This window comes from Colletes latitarsis, chromosome 2 (genome assembly GCF_051014445.1).
Source record: "Colletes latitarsis isolate SP2378_abdomen chromosome 2, iyColLati1, whole genome shotgun sequence".
Taxonomy (NCBI): domain Eukaryota; kingdom Metazoa; phylum Arthropoda; class Insecta; order Hymenoptera; family Colletidae; genus Colletes; species Colletes latitarsis.
Window position 1 is genome coordinate 17,150,833 of NC_135135.1, and position 17,348 is coordinate 17,168,180.

The window sequence follows — 17,348 nt, forward strand, 5'->3', positions numbered from 1 at the left end:
AGGATCACGATTCCCTCTAAGGTTCACGCACCGTAAAATATAGCAATCCAGAGTCGAAAGACCCTTAAAATGAACTTGGAAAATGAGGGGAAATAACAGAAAATTCAAGTTCTTTGCAACGACAACTCTTATATATTTTCCTCGCTTCGCACAAAAACATATATATATATATAGATATATGTATATATCGTACAAATGTTTCGTTCCGCGAACATTGTCACGACAAGATTCTCAACAAGTTGCGCGATTGTTGCGTGCGTAATATCATTCTTAAGCTCTACGCAGAAAAATTTGTCGAGTGAACACAATGTGACCGCCGTCAATACCTTCAGCACCTAAGTTGAAGTTTCCCGAGAAGAATTAATGCAATGATCGGAGGTATGATCGCCAGGCTGTATATTTTTTTTTTGCAGAAAGTACGAAAAAACCATACTGTTCCTGAATGTCTCTGTACGGACATTCGTTAGAACACATTAAATATTCGACGATAATTATTCTTAATCGGATACTCGCGATACATCTGTGTGTATTTCTTGATTATCTCTCTTTGGGCCCAATTTGTTTCGCAACTCTGACCGGAACTCGCCGATCGCGACACGTGTTTCTTTGAAAACAAGTAACCTGGAACAGCGTGCGCGTATTTGTTTTTCTCTCTAAAGTTACCGTATCGGTTCTATACTTTCAGATCGAATCCTCTATCGGCCGTGTAATCCGTACACGTACTCCGTGATCGCCAGCGTTTAGTTTTCCAAGATATAAAACGGAAAACTCGCGTTCGTGAAATGGCTGCTCGGCGCGTCCATCTTTATCAGCGACGAGAGATCAAAAGTACTTCCTCTGGAATCCATTGTCCTGTCAGCCTGTCTCTTTTGTCCGTTTCTCGAGTATATGCGAGGTCGATGCTGCGTGTTAGGTACTAACGATCTCGAACGCATCCCTTCGTTGGCCGTTCGGGGAGCGCGTCAACATTCTAAATACGGATGAATGCCAGCAGAACGCTGCCCAGAACGCACGACAGAATCAAAGATGTCGGCGGCAGAACGTTCGGCCTTGCCGCGTTGCAGTAATCTGTCAAACACGAGCAAACTTCCTGACGTCCACCGAAACCGCTTCGCTGGTAGCATCTTCCTTTATAATTGGACTCGTCCCATCCGCAACCTCTTATGACCCGGGTGTCAGCTGGAACTGTTTCGAACGCGATCGTTAAAATTTCTTTTATTTAGCAAACGCAACGGTCCCATCTTAGGTTTCGATTATAAGTTTAGCAACTTCGATCGTTTAAATATAGATTTTACGTTTCCGTCTTTTAAGTATAGAAAATATAGAAACGTGGGAAAGTGTCTTTTTCCATTACCGTGCCGTTATAAAGTCCAAAAGTTTATTCAAAGGTTTTGATCCTACATTGTACTAGATAATTCCGACTACTATAGTGTAGTATGCACTGCAATAATCAAGCTGATGTAGCACGCTCGGCAATACGTGGTAGCTTTCTATAGAATAATGAGGGTGCTGTATTAATCTGGGTTAATGTAGATAACTTGCTGCGGTAGATTGTTGTATTACTAGTTACTGTTCTAACTATCGAGCATTATTGTCAACCGTAATCGTCGCTTTTCCAACCTATTATCCACGGAATTTACCCTAATGGTCGGCTCAACGAATTAATATATTTACGAAACTCATTAAAGTTTACCATAGCAATGCCAGTGTCGTTTTAACGAAATAATTTGCGTATTACTTACGTCCATTAACGCTAAACTCAATGACTTGCGTAATCTTTCGGCACATCGTGTACTTTGCGCCGTCCTTGAGGTCGGAGCAATCTTTCTTAAGGGCATCCGGAGGATTGTCGTCGGCGCATCGACTGTCGTTGTGACTGTTACATAAGTAACATTGCATCCCGTGTATACCTGTAACGTTGTAAGGATATTTAAAAAATTATTCGTCGATCGAAAATTACGTTTATAAAGCTGTTACTATGCTTGTCGAATTTTTCTATAGTCGAATATTAGAACGCTTCGACATTTCAAATATTTGGCGAATATTATTCGAATCTTTTCGAGTGAGTATTATGTAAACAAATATTTTTTCCCCCATTAATAGTATTTGAATAACCAAACATTCCAATATTCGAATATTGATAAAATATTTTAATAGTAAACCTTTTTAATAGAATCGTCTTTCATTTGTATACAATAATACGTTCTCGGTTTCCTAATAATTTGAAACAGATACGCTTCGAGTTGAATCGAGTTGCTGATAACATAGGTCAACGTAAAACGAAGATAATTCGACGATCAAACGATTTGTCTGTGAAAAGTTGCGTTTCAACACGTGTATAACAATTCTATGTGCCAAAATGGGACGCAAGCAAGAGTTACGAAATTACGTTGGAGGAAAATCCACAAAAAGACTAAGATTTTGTTTAATCTTTTTTTTTTTCTACAAGACAAAGTCAAAAATCGAACTCTTCTCATGTACAATATCTTTTTTTATCTCTACATTAATTTATAAGACATTTGATTAAAATTACATTAGTTTACGAAGAATTTATCTAGATAAATACGAATATCGATCGACAAAAGAAAATACGTGTGTAATATTTCTCAATGGTTTACGTGTACGTTATGTTTTATCAAAATCGAAGATTGTCAATTAGGTGATGTTGGTCGTCTGTTGAATGTATCGTAGAAACTGTAGATTCCGATGGAGGAAAAGTTCATCGTTCCCGTGACCCTATGTGATACAAAAATCAATGCAGCTACCTACCCCAGAAAGACAACAGCGATAAGTTTACTTCGTCTGTCTGCACGTTATAATCTTATTTCTGTCATCATTGACAGCCTTGGAACATTACAGAACAGAGAAAGAAGCTGACAATTTCTCACTAAAGAAACAAACATAGTAAACGGGACAATACGATTCAATAATACTGCGTGACGTTAACATTTCTAAATTAGTGGGGTTGTTTTAATATAATGAATTTTATAACGAACGACAAACGTTGTAAAAATAATAAGAATTATTCCAACTTGAAAAAATAGAATATATTAAAGACGAAAGGTGTGTACTTTTCAAACACTATGATAAATCATTTTATCTCGTTTCAGAGGCACGTCGATCGACTCGTCGAGCAATCATAATATTACACACTTCCGTAATCATTGTTAAATCGGTCGCAACACTAATACTACGCCTGAACATTCGACACCTCTGGAACGAGGAAGTAACTTGATCCACTTTCATCACGACGCGTACCATCCCTATAGCTATTCACACTCCACGAAAAGTAACAGGTATCACAAATATAGTCAGAACACCTGTAAACACGTATACTACTGCTCGAAAACTATTTAATTGCAGTAGACACAAAAAAAAATTAAAATGCCAACAATAACAGTGGCTCTATCCATGGATTGAAATGGCAAAATTATGCATATAGTGCAAATATAAATATACATGATAATCAACTATTCGATATTAATATTAATTTATCTGCTCGTCATTGGGTAGGTCTATATTAATAAAGGTAATTTTTATTGATTGTTGCGTTTCGTTAGGATCTAGGCATTCGCTAGAGGATAGAGATAAGGATAGTCTAGCGAATCCTTAGATTGTTTTAGTTAAAAACAAAGGAGATTCATCTCTCGTAACTGAGTTTGAATTGTGACTTCTATAAAAGAAATTCGTTTTCAAACGGTTCTGGAATATTTACAATTTCACTGTTGCCGAGGGTAGTCGAAGAGGGAAACTAGGGCCGAGAGAAGGACACGGGATCGATAGCAGGCAGTCTCCACAAACCCTCCCTAGGGATCATTGAACTACGGGAGCCCAGACACGACGCATAGTGATAGGAAATCTAAAAAAGCTAGCCAACAGGTAATCTCTTTATTTCTTACTTTCATATGTTGAAGTTTGAACTAGACTGAATTGGGGCAAAGAAAAATGGCGCGGAGTTGAGGTGTATTTGTGCTATTGAGATTAAAATCACGTTTAGAATGCAGTCGCAGTGGTAGTTATTCAAATAGGCCATTCCTGAGGATGAAAATTAATATCAGTTTACTTATTCTATACATTAGGCTTCAACGAATACGGAAATGTCAACAGAACGATCAAGCTGCAGTGGAAATAGCGTGCTAAACACATCGACCCAAACGTTTCACTATAAATATTAACAAATAATATTGGCTTATTACATACGAAACGTCATGTACTTAATTCAACTAATTTTTACATTACACTTTCCCTCGCATTTGAGGGAATCCAGTTCGATAAAAATTACGAACCAAGAAATTTTTACTTCGAAACAACCGATCTGGTAAAACGTTACACACAAGGGGGTAGTAATGTTTCACGTTCCAATTCGCCAACATTCCCCAGTTACTTTCCATGCATGTAAAAACTAAGCTCACGAATTCTCCCGAGCAGAATATCGTTCGAAGGATTAGCGTTTAAGGATAGGTTTGTTGGTTCAGCCTTACCGTCCGTCAGCAACACCTGGATGCAAAGGTTACGCTTTCGAACAAACACACCTCCCCCACACAAATACTATTACCAACGAACAATTTCCACGGATAAACACTTTCTAGCCAACTTACTGAATTCGGAATTCGGGGTGCAGCACGAGGACGCTTACCATAAAAGCCAAGAATGACCAACAGGCAAACGACGAGGACGTAAGCGCGCCTCATGTTGGCGTCGGTATCCTTGCACGATTAGGGGTATATCCTTGGACGATCAGACGGTCCCTTTCCCGCGGTAACCGGCGTGAAGGGCTGCACGCGACCGGGCGGCGCTCAGGGCGGTCGTGAACCGGAAGTAGCAGGACCAGAGCGAAAGAAAGAAAGAGAGAGAGATCGACCGATTTAGGGGTTGGCGAGGCCAACCATTCGGCCTCGAGAGCTGCTGAAGCACTGTTCACGCTCGTCGTTCGTTGCTCGATGCGATTGCAGCGCAAGCTCGCGACTAAGGCGACGATGCTCGCAGCAACGAGCGGAACCGCGAGAGTACGTGATTGCGCGCGTGGAACATCGTCGTCGGCAAGACGGGGTGAGACGAACGATGAAAACGGACTCGTCAACGAACAGCCCAAGGCTCAAACGATTTAGACGCGATGCTGATACCCGTACGCCTCCGACGATGGCCAGATTCACGACGGTGTTCATGGCAGAATCAATATTTTTTACGATCACTATGAGGGGAGGCGAAGCACGCACTGCGCAAGATTGATTTTTCCTGTATCGCAGAGGTGGTGTGTTTTTTTCTTTTACTTCGGTTGCAAGAGGACACTTTGGTGCACAATACCGATTCTTACCCCCTTTAAATAATTTTTTTTGTCGCGGACAAACATTATATGCGCTTGATACAACGCAAAATATATGAAACAAGTACTGTGTACAATAAATCATCTCCTACGCATAGACGACTGTGGTACATCAACAGAAACAGGGATGAAACAGTTTAAACACATTTTTTAAATGGAAAGTAATTAGAAATTCAGCCAGCCAGAATGTCGAAACACAAAAGAATCACGATTAAACGTGTACGTGCAAATTTCGCAAAACATTGAAATCTAGAAGAGTTCGTGTTTCATAATCAGGAAACGGGATCAAGAAAATTTAGACCTACGCTACTTTAAGAAAACGGTTGAATTATGTCTTTGATTCAATACACAGACTCACTGGTACGTAATTTGTACGACAAGCTAACTTATCTAATCAGAGCAAGTACTGTTATTATTTACTATTAACGAAATAAAATGATGACTGTATTCATATCTTTAATCTTGCCAAACGTTATTGCGAAACTTGAGCATAAAATAATGATTGTGTAAATATAATAAATATTGATAGACACGTTTCGACTGTTCTAGAGTAAAGACGAGAGTCGATTTACGACGTACGGTTTTATTTAAGAAGAAATCACGCTTCAATAAAATCACGGTGAGATATTCTCCCCTTGAGTCGTTCAACTTTCCTTTCGAGGTTCTCCATCTCCATTTAGAGAGGAGATACAACCCGCCCCAGTTTCTATGATCGCTCTGCAGAAACTTGGCTTTTTCCGATACATTGGAAAAATTGGAGCTTCCACTCGAAAGAAGAAGGAGTACCGAGTATCTTAACTTCTCGTGGACAATGTAGCTTAAGCAGGAGGTCCTTAATTCGCCGATAACAAAAAGGTACGATTGTTTTGACGGATAAAGCAGGGCTGCACGTTAAATGGGGAAGGCCGTGGGCGGTACGAAGAGCTTTATGTTCAAATGGAGCGTAAAGTGGTGGTTTGGAACACGCTAAGTGGATAATATCCCTTTTCCTGTGACACACTGAACGTCATGAAATGTCATGGAAGCTCTTATAATATGTTGCACGCGAACAATACGCGTAAAGGAACGTGGAAGGTACGCTTCCATGTTGTTAGGAAACTTCTGACATCATCCGTTAAAGCATAAACCCGTTTTATTTTTCAGTCCTGACGATGGAAACTGATTGCAACAAAATCATTGAACTTAATTACGCTTTAATGCAGCACGAAGAAGGGAGATTCCTCCTTGTTGCCATGATTTGTTGTTACTACCTTCGTTGTACAGGGAAACCTTCGTTATCCACGCGTTGAACGATCATAACTTTTGGGATACGAGTGTTAAGAATAACCGAAAGAATCGAACTATAATGTTTATTTTATATATCCTTCTGTGTATGTTAATTTCTTTCATACATCATATTTAGTCTCATTCTCGTTACACGTCGCTTATCGCAGTTAGCATTTAACATACTTAGCAACACGGTGAGTCCCTGACACGTCTTCGACGATTACGTTCTACGTGGTAAGTATCTGGTTTGTGTGCGTTTTTTTAGACCAGCTATTCGGCGTATTAAGATGTTTAGTAACATCTTGTGGTACGAAAAGTCGAAAATTATCTACCTCGCTTCGTATCGAAATAGCGATACATCGATTCTATTTGTCACGTTCATGCTGGAGTAGCGTTTGCAACGAGGGATGGAGTTTATGAATTAAACTCGAATCTCATGCGACACCGACGAATTTATTATTGCATCGAATTAAGTAACATATTTTTATTTATCAACGGCTAAAGAGGACACAGAATTTGTCACTTTGGCGTCGTGTTCATCTGTCAAAGTACGGTATAACCTTTTGTACGATAGCATTGGATCGTAACATAAGTAAGTTATGTTCAATAACTTTTTATTATTTATTAACAAAGTGAAACATTACGTTCGATCGATTATATAATTTTCATTATTATTGACGAGTTTCCCATTTTAAAGTCAAATGGTCAATACTAGGAACTTGATAGTATGATTTTTATTAGAATTAGAACGTGTTGCAACTTATTTATTTTACGATAATACTCTGACTGATAAAAGTAGCGCGCGTTATCGTAGTGTTTTTACGTAGTTTTTTTTCGTAGTGTTTTTCGTAGTAACGTCAAAATATATTGTGATCTATTGGACTTATATAACTTTAGAAATCTAACGGGTATTAAAACTAATATTATCGTCGGTTAATTACAGGTAAAGTGAAACACGCAAATGAAAAAGAGAAATTAACGATGCAGATGAAACGAAATATACTGCGAATACTATTGTTCTTGTTCGTTTTCCAAGGAGGTAAGATTCACTACGTAGATACCGTATTTGTCGGTCGCAGATAATGTCAAATAAGCTCTTATTAAGTAACGATAAAGAAATCATAGTTGGTAAATATCTATAACTGTGGTTATTGCACAGACGAGATATACGAGTAGACCTTACACCATAGACGAGGTATACGAGTAGACCTTACACTTTATGGACTTTCGTGTCACAATCTGACTGCCATACCGTTCTGGAAATCCGGAGGTGATTTTAGCGTCCTCTTCTCATAGATGGCGGTCAGTTGACAAACTATTCACTGAATTAGTATTGATGGGCAAACAGCTCTAGTGTATGCATAAATACATGTGAGTTGACTATGGAAAGGATTAAAATTCATTTCTGAATCTGTTGGTAACGTTGCGAATGACACGAAAATGGTAATGGGCCGAAAAAATACATTGGGTGAAAGATCTACTCGTATACCTCGTCTGTGACAATACTCTAGAATCTTTGATGAATAAATGAGAATCAAAACTAACCTAGCGAAGAAGCTCTATATTTATGATGACCTATGCAAAGCAGATCGCAGCCAATTTGCTAATATTATTTAGTTTTTAATTAATAATAGCATTGCCCAACTAAGAGTGATGCGATTATTAATTAAACGTTAAATAATATTACCCAGGTCTCACCACGTGGAGGTTGCTGCGAGTGGAGACCCAAAGGGAGATAGATGGAATCCAAGTTCCATCGATCTCCCTTGCGCAATTTTACAATCTGAGTGACTAAACTAAAAAGATAGAAGGAACCAAAGACCCTTCGATCTTCTAGTTTAGTTGTGCCAAGTAATTATTTGGTTTAAACGAGGGATGAAGCTAAATCGTGGGAGACGCGACGCGACGCGATGCTGAACCGTACAGTGGATCTTTGGGATCGAACCTACTGCCGTTGCTAACTCGATCTCTATAGGAAAATGGATGCTGCATCCCTGAATCGAGGTCTCCATTTCTCCAACGCAACCCGCCGGGAGCCCGAAGGACCCGACTTAGGCTGTCTGACAAAGAGAGAGTACCTGAGACAAGAACGACTTCCGCTGGAAGGTGTGCGTTTCCGCAGAATACGGAAACTCCACACCTTCCAGCGAAGAAACATTTTCCTTCAATCGAGCTACCAAGGGAAGGCGGTTAGATCTTTCGGACCAACTGGACGGCCGATCACATGTTTCGTTCGCCGAAACAGCGGTGATCGAAGCAAGAAACGAGAGAACGAGTCGAGAGAAGCTAGTTGGTGAACAATTACTTGACACATACGTAGACGCGTACAATGATCGTCGGCGCTTAAGTCTAGTTTAATTGTACCAAGCAATTGTTTTATTTAAAAAGAGGGCTGAAGCTAAATTCTGGGAGACGCGACGCGACGCGATGCTGAACCGTGCAGCAGATCTTCGGATCGAATCGACACTGACCTTGGTAGATTGATTTCTATTTCTAGAAATCGATCTATCATGGGCAGGTGACTAGATCTTTCGGACGAACTGGACGGTCGATCACATGTTTCGTTCGACGGAACAGCGGTGATCGAAGCGAGAAACGAGGGAACGAGTGAACGAGAAGCTAGTTGGTAAACAATTGCTTGACACATACGCAGATACGCTAGAGACTTAAAATTAACGTCGAAGTTTGAGCTAGCAGAATTGGAACTAAAATCAGAAGATAGGAGAAAACGAGGCTCCTATCTTCTATCTTCTAAATTATTGGTACCAAGCAATTATGTGGTTAAAAAGAGGGACGAAGCTAAATCGTGGGATACGCGACGCGACGCGACGCTGAACCGTGCAGCGGATCCGAGGATCGAACCTACTGCCCTTGTTAACTCGATCTCAACAAGAAAACAGATAACTGCAACCCCGAATCGAGGTCTCCATTTCCCCAACGCAACCCGCCGGGAGCCCGAAGGACCCGACTTAGGCTGTCTGACAAAGAGAGAGTACCTGAGACATAGTCGACTTCCGCTGGAAGGTATGCGTTTCCGCAGAATACGGAAACTCCACACCTTCCAGCGAAGTGCCGTTTTCCCTCGATCAAGCTTACCAAGGGAAGGCGATTAGATCTTTCGGACCAGATACACGGCCGATCACATGTTTCAATCGATGAAACAGCGGTGATCGAAGCTAGGAACGAGGGAACGAGAGAAGAAGCTACTTGTTTAATAATTGCTTGGTAGAGCGCGGTGATACGTATAATAAAGAAATCTTCGACGTTAATTTTAAGATTCGCGACGAAGCTTAAGACTAATTAGCTTAGAATTAAATGTCCCTCGGCGGTTGTGGCGTACTCCCTCGATGTCCCTGTGAATAATCTGAAACTAAAATTGATACCCATATTAGTGACATACGAAAGGAAATTTAATAACCATCATGCAAACTAGACGAAGCGATGGAATAATTAGTCGTGCCGATGTACCTAAGAGTGAGAATCCATAAGATTCTCGATGTTAGACCTACCTAAGTAAATGTACAAAATTTACACATAATAAAACTAAAGTATTCTACCTATACTTGCGTAACGAGAGTATAATGTCGAAGTAAAATAGCAAACGATTACCAAAATTATCTCAAGAACCATACAAATTTCAAAGACGACCAAAAACAAAGATTGACCAGAATTGAAAATCCAACGATGAAATCAAAGAATGAAAATGCCCAAGAATTAAACAAAATATCTTAGCGAAATAGAATAAGAATAAAAATCTTATTCTAATTAGTAACATCAAAATTCCGAAAATAGTATACAAACAAAATTCATAAAATAATATGGAAACAAAAATAGTACATGATTCAACACAATTATACCAATTCAAAAAATAAGGCAGAAGTAGAAATAGAGGAGGAAAACATAATAACCAGATAAAACCGGACAGTAAAACAACACCGAATTATGACCAAACAAATAAAATAAACTGGTCAATTTTGTGATAATAATATAAATAAGTAAAGTGGGCTTACTACTTGTTGAGCATTAGTTACCATTACCAAGGGAGCACCAAAGGTCCAGCTGTAACATAAGAAACGATTCGTAATTTAGCAAAAGCGTTGGACAGTTCCATAACGTTGGACAGTTCCATATCAAACGACAAAATAGAAGTGGGGAGAGCAATTTTAAATAGTTCTTACCAGTGGTCATCACGGTCCGGCACTGGTCAGTAGTGGTCAGTAGTGGTCAGTAGTGGTCAGTAGTCGGATCTGCACTGGTCAGCACTGGTCAGTAGTGGTCAGTTCTGGTCAGTTCTGGTCAGTCCTGGTCACTCCTGGTCACTCCTGGTCCCCCCAGTGGTCAGCACTCCACGAATGGCCTGACTTTGGCCCGCGAGACCCGGTTCCCCTGGATGCTCCAGGGGTACTGAAGAATTTGTCCAGCGGTAGTCTTCGAGTGGGGAAGTCGAAGAGTGGGGAGAGTGTCAACGTGAAGAGTTAAGAACCGTTTGGTCTAGAGAACAATACTATTTCGATTGGTCCCATCTCTTGACCATTTCTGGATCTTCGCTGGACCGCTGACCTTGATGTCCACCTCACTGTTGACCACCAGTGACCATAAGCTAGTCATTGTTGATCATCGACCAATTAAACTCATTACGAAGATTAAAGCCTCCTTACGAGGATCCCCTTACAATTTGTTGCGTGATCTTTTTAACATTTTGTTCCACTTTGGAAGAGTGTATCTCATATTATAAGACATTCGTGGTCCAATCTGATTGACATACCGACTTGAAAATTCAAAATGCAAACAACACGTATTTTAGTGAAGAATATTTAGAAATTCTAAGAATATTCGTAAAAGTGTTCCTGTTGTTTTATAACTAGTTTACGTTGTTAGTAAATTTTACATGAAAATGAAATTTGTTTTGTCGACAAAAGAAAATATTAATTTTACTTTTATATATTATGTATCGGTACACGTAAGAAGAAACCAGAGCTATCGAGTGTTATCAATGCAACAGTAAAGAAGACGAAGATTGCACCGAGAGTGGAGTAGACATTAAATACTTGAAGCCGTGTCCGCCATCGCATAAATTTTGCCGTAAAGCTGTGTACATATGTAAGCACACGTTCTTAATCCTTTCCGTCTATGGTCACTGGCTTCAAAGTCGAATGACGTTTTAAAACATTAATCGAATCAATGTTTTACAAAACAGTGACTCTTCGCTCCTTCGATCCGTGTAAAGTCTACCAAAGATAAACGCTGTGGATTTTCAGATTACTTCACGGATCCCCAGGAACACATATCCGTGTGTGAGTGCGCAAAATGGCGAAATGCCGAGCAGGATTGTTACAGAGGTCGTTATACGCGCGACAGTTATCAACTCGTTTGCGAATGCCATGGCGTAGGATGCAATCGGTCCGCGAGATCGTCGTCGAGGACAACGATTTTCCTTTGTATCCTGTGTCAAATTGTACTTATTCTCCTTTTAATCTGATAAATAGTTTATTAAAAAAGTAATATTATTAGAAGACGGTCAATTTGTTCACGATTCGATTAACAAATTCAATTTTGGTGCTGTGTCAGCGCGTAGGAAGATCGCGTGCTATTATTTCTATTTTAAACAGCAACGATGTCTGTAGTCGTACAATTTTCAATAGATTAAAAATGATGTTTTGTAGCGACAGCACGAGGTTGCGTTGGATATAAATGATTCAGTCGCGAAAACTAAACGCTCGCTCGCATTTATCACATTTCGAGCAACGAGTAAGGAGTGCCGTCGGTTTTTTATCGAATACGGAAGAAAATGGTCGTTTTTATCCCAGTTGGCTCCCGGCCAATCGAAGTTTCATACTACTTCGGAACGACCGGAGTAAGTGTCGATTATACGTCTATTTATACATCGATTGTTTCTGATCTGGAGATATAAACATGATGCATGCGTTCCTACGCGCCTATGTCATCTTTAAACAAATTATTGACATCGTGATAATATTATGTTGATTCAATCTGCTACGCAAGTCCAAGCTATCGATGACTTTTATGAACATATTTACATTGTCATAAAAATCTGTCAAACATAAAAGCCGCAAAACTCTTACATGTCAACAAGTACTAGCAAACAAATAATATACATCCAAGTATAATATTTTTTCTGTTATTACTTTGCTCAAAACATAATAGGAGGTTGCTAATTTTAAAAGATCTTTTCGATGAATCACGTTTGTCGTTTGCACAATTACCATCGTTTATACTAATATAATTCGCGGTACGGTAAAATACGAACGTCACTCCAGTATTTAGGTGACGCGTCCCCTGTGGCTTTTACGTGTCACCCATATCCGCGTGACATGGCAGTCGACGTCTTAATGACCGCGAGCAAGTTATCCGACCATTCCCATCGGGCCGACAGCGAATTAACAAGAACAATCGTTCGACAGACGGTATTTCGGACCCCGCCACCCACGTCATCCTTATTGTTGCCGTCGAATTGATAGAACGTTCTCGAAGGAACGTTTGTACGACACCGGCTGATTTATCTGCGCGAGAAAAGTTCCTTTCCGCGATCCTTAATGTCTCCTCGCGGCATGACGGTTCCCTCGAAAACAGGATATTTCTCACTCTGGAAACGATTCCACGCAAACACGTCCGACGTGTCCGTAATCGTCCTGTGTGCGCGTGTGCGCGAAACAAAATGGCGTGATATGGAGGACCGGGGCCACAGAAAGATAAGAGGAGGCTGTTGGAAGCGAGGGCCTCGTAAAAGTCTTTGCATCGTTAGACGGATAATAACGTAGACGAGGTCTGGCCAAGCATCCAAGTATTCTCGGGAATGTAGGTGGTGCACGCGGTCGTTCTTCCTCGTCCTTCATCGTTCGCAACAGCGTCTCCGACCCGCCTTCGTCGATGGTATTATTACTATTTGGGTCGCGGCAATGTGGCGCCGAGCGTCCTGACGCTCTCCGGACACTTTTCACCAGCCACACTTTCATTATTGCGCGTCGACGATTCTTGCTTTCGAACCGTCGATTGAACGTTCCGGGATACCAGTGGAATAACCTTTTACGAATCGAGACATCGAGAAAACGGTAACACGCGAAACGTTCGCGTCGAATCGCAATTGATTACGACTTGGGTCGGTCTTAGGTGCTACGAGATCCAAAATGTATAATTGTTCTTTACACTAGGACGTCCTTAACAGGATTTTAACCGAAACAAATTTTAGGTTGTGCAGTTTACAATGGTTTAAAATCAAAATTTTAGGCTTGAAGAAAGTTGCACGGTTTTCGTCCGGTGAACGTGTTAATAGGAAGAGTTCTTATTTCACCCTATACTTTGTTCAACGAGTCTTTGTCGGTGAACAAAGACAGAACTATCAATAAGCAACGTTAGGCCCATCTTTCGAATCATCGCTTTAATTTTCGTAATTAGTTGCTTTCTACTCACACGCACGGTACGTTTCGTGCTTAGTTTCGTCGCTGAAAGTTCCCAGCGTTTAATTAAAACTTTACCCGGTAATTAGCGTAGGAACAAAAACGCTCGAGTGTTTTGAAATGCATTGATTGCGCGCGAAAACGATACTTAACACTCGATGAACGTATGCCAAGGTTGTTATCTGCATTATAAGGCGTCCCCTCCTCGCGGGGGCAACTACTTACAATAATGGATACCACAACGGTGACATTTCAAGATTTATCGGTTTGTCACGATGTATCGTACTATGACTTCTGAAAAGATGCTCGAACCTTCGTATGCATTCACCGACGCTCGTAAATTTGTACAATTTGCGGACAACTTCGTGACAAGTTTCATAATTTATGCATTGAATTTTGTAAATTTATAGAACAGACACAAAAGGTATTCGTACGATCGTCGAATCTTTTACGTTACGGGAACGAAAACGTTAAATTTAAATGTTCGATTCAGCAGCATCAAAGCGTTCGACCGACGAGACGGTCGAAAAATCGTCGAGCGACGTGAATGATTTCCTAACTGACGTTAAATTACGAGACGAACGAGCGGTTGACTTATAAGGAAATGTGAGAGGATGTCCAGGAGGTTAGTTTCTTCGGATGAAAATGGTAAATCGTCCATCGGATGGTCGTAAGAAAATTCACGTTCCGACCCCCGAATAGTTTATGATCTCGAGAAATGACGTCAGATAAATACGATACTATATTTCAGCGCAACGAGAGTAAATAAAGCGTAGGAAAATGAATCGAAACAACGAAGGCCGTTTAAAAACTATAACCGAATGTATTTCTCAAATATGGAATAACGCAAAAATATTGCTTTGTAGTCACATTTGTGGATAAAGGAAGTCGAAACGTTATCGAATGCCCCTATTTTAGATTGTATAATATTTCAACTTTATCGAAACATCGATAGTAATCAGCAGCAGGTCTGCTGGAGACGAAGCTTGGAAAAAGTGCGTGATCTAATTAAAGAGACGACGGAGAAACGGAGAAAATGAGAAACGATACATTTTACGGAAAGTCGTTTGAAACATACAAAAAAAAGGAGGGAACGCATTAAGATAGATCGAAATACAGAGCATAACTACGAGCAAAGAGGAAGGATACTGTGGTGGATTCTCTTAGTAATTGCTAAACCCCAAACTGTGAGCTAGACGGCGTCGTTGGCGTCCTGGATGGGCGCCACGGCGCCGGACGTCTCTCGTTTTCATCCTTCTCCATCTTCGTTCCACTGTCTTTATCAAAACGTACTGATTTTCAGAAGAACGGAATCTACGCAACTATGAATCCATCGTATTCAAACAAAATGGCCGACGCACGATTAATGATGCTGCCCGTTGGAAACCGGCGACGCGATCGTATAAAATTCAACTTTTTCGCTTATTCGCGCGAACGGAAAAATGCATCCCATCGTCGTAGAATCTCGATCCGAGCGAAAGAAAGAGGTCACAGGGTAAACTGAAATGCAAACTGCGCGTAATTCGATGCATTTTTATCGAGCTGTTGAATGGCATGTTTAAATGTATACGTGCATCCGGGTAAAATATAAATGTAGAAGTAAAAGTAGAACGTTTCTGGGTGGATGGTTGACCAAGAACAGAGTTGTTTACAGAAACTGACTGCGAGTGGCACGGCGCCTCATAATATAAACATTGTAGACCTTAAACGACGCTCGTCCTAGAAAGAAAATCTCAAGTATGATTCCTAGGACGGTCGAACCACGACGAGGCCTAACTGTTCGCCAGTCTAACGCCAACGCCCGAACGACTCGGTCAAATTGTAAATACATACAGCGAGGCGCGTCTTCTTCATTCTCCTTCGCTGAACGCTGACTAAGGATATTACTTTCGACATGAATTCGCAAGAATCAAGATTAGTTGAATAATAAGGTAAAATAGGATTAATATGGATTCTTTTGGTTATCGAAGTTGTGCAACAAACGTGTTTGATTGACGCTTCGGCCTAAGACGAAGATCTTTTACAGGATTTAACAATTTGAACAAAAATTTAACAATTCGTTGAAATATCGCAAGCACGCAACTATTTTAAGCGTGCCAAATTAATTCGTTTGCGGTAAAATTTAGGAAGCAAGTGGTTTGTCCCTGAAAGCGTGTGAAACGGACGTATTTTCGGCGACACGTAATTACAACGTTCGCAGACCGTGGAAGTACGGCTCTGTCACGGATATTTGCAGCTCTACTTAGGCCAATAGGCTATTAATGTTGTTCAACGTATCCATGTTTTCGTCCCATCGTCGATCGCTACCACCTCGATGCTTCAACGCAAGTCTCGAAGGATAGTATTCGGAATTCATGCCAAACAGATTCAACAGTACACTTTCCAACGTGAAACGAAGGTAGGGAGTATCGTGTTGATCCAACAAACGTTACGCGATCGTTGCACGGACGGTACATATACGCGATTAAATAGGCGAAATCGCAGACAACATTTTTGGCGTTTACGCGATGCAACAGATGCATATATTGAAAATTATGCAAATGTTGTGTGGCTGGTGGATTTAGAAGAGTTCGTTGGTACCATAACTATCGATGCCACACACTTTTTCCTGGGCCACTAAGTGTGCACACTTGGTACTTTAACTTCGTACAGAAAATTTACAAACGACGTAGAGATGTTCTAATTTTTATAGGATAAGAGATACAACGCCATTGAAAACGAATTTTGTTTCAAGTCGATACCGTAGTTAGTTCCAAAGAAAACAATTATTTACAAAAAAATACTGGTTAGTAATTATGCAAACATCCCGTATACAAATTTAGATTCGTTTTTAATTAAATAAACAATTTATGATCCAGTTTTTATCACGCACCAGTCGTACGATCGATAGGAATTACTGAAACTTCTTTGGGTATGTAGAGCCAAAGTAAATGTGAAAATAAACATAGAAGACAGCATAAATAATAATAGTTAATATAGTCATCGGATAGAGGATGAAATGCCCTTTAAAATGAGCGCTCGTACGAGTCGATAGCTTCAATAGTTCCGGAGATATAGCGATTTTAATTTCAAGTCGATGCGGTGACTAGTTTCGGAGATATAAGGGTTCGAAGTTTTGTTTACATTTCGATGCGCTCGCGCGAGTTCATTCATCTCGCGCGCGTAAAATAGTAAACAGTGCGTAGTAAATTCTTGGAAGTACTACGACTTCCTAGTCACGTGACTGTCTCGACTCACGCGCGACAAGGAGGTACGACGCGACGCGTCAGACGGAGACAGAGATAGTCGAATTAAAAAAATTACCCCTTTACATAAATTACGATATCTCGAAAACGGAAAGTCGG

General features: G+C 40.4%; 2 protein-coding genes across 2 annotated transcripts; one reads left to right on the forward strand and one right to left on the reverse strand.

Moving 5' to 3' along the window:
• Positions 1-109: 109 nt before the first annotated feature.
• On the reverse strand, positions 110-5,007 carry LOC143351600 (uncharacterized). Its single transcript, XM_076783289.1, has 3 exons — positions 4,637-5,007; positions 1,743-1,910; positions 110-1,185 (listed from the first exon to the last, which is right to left on the reverse strand). The coding sequence occupies exons 1-3, from the start codon at positions 4,689-4,691 to the stop codon at positions 971-973; spliced, it is 438 nt and encodes a 145-aa protein (XP_076639404.1). The 5' UTR covers positions 4,692-5,007; the 3' UTR covers positions 110-970.
• Positions 5,008-5,974: 967 nt separating this feature from the next.
• Positions 5,975-12,602, forward strand: LOC143351601 (uncharacterized). The gene is made up of 5 exons (XM_076783290.1): positions 5,975-6,397; positions 6,444-7,181; positions 7,533-7,628; positions 11,555-11,689; positions 11,848-12,602. Exons 3-5 carry the CDS (start codon positions 7,571-7,573, stop codon positions 12,066-12,068), a joined length of 414 nt encoding a protein of 137 aa, XP_076639405.1. The 5' UTR covers positions 5,975-6,397; positions 6,444-7,181; positions 7,533-7,570; the 3' UTR covers positions 12,069-12,602.
• The last annotated feature ends 4,746 nt before the right edge of the window (positions 12,603-17,348 follow it).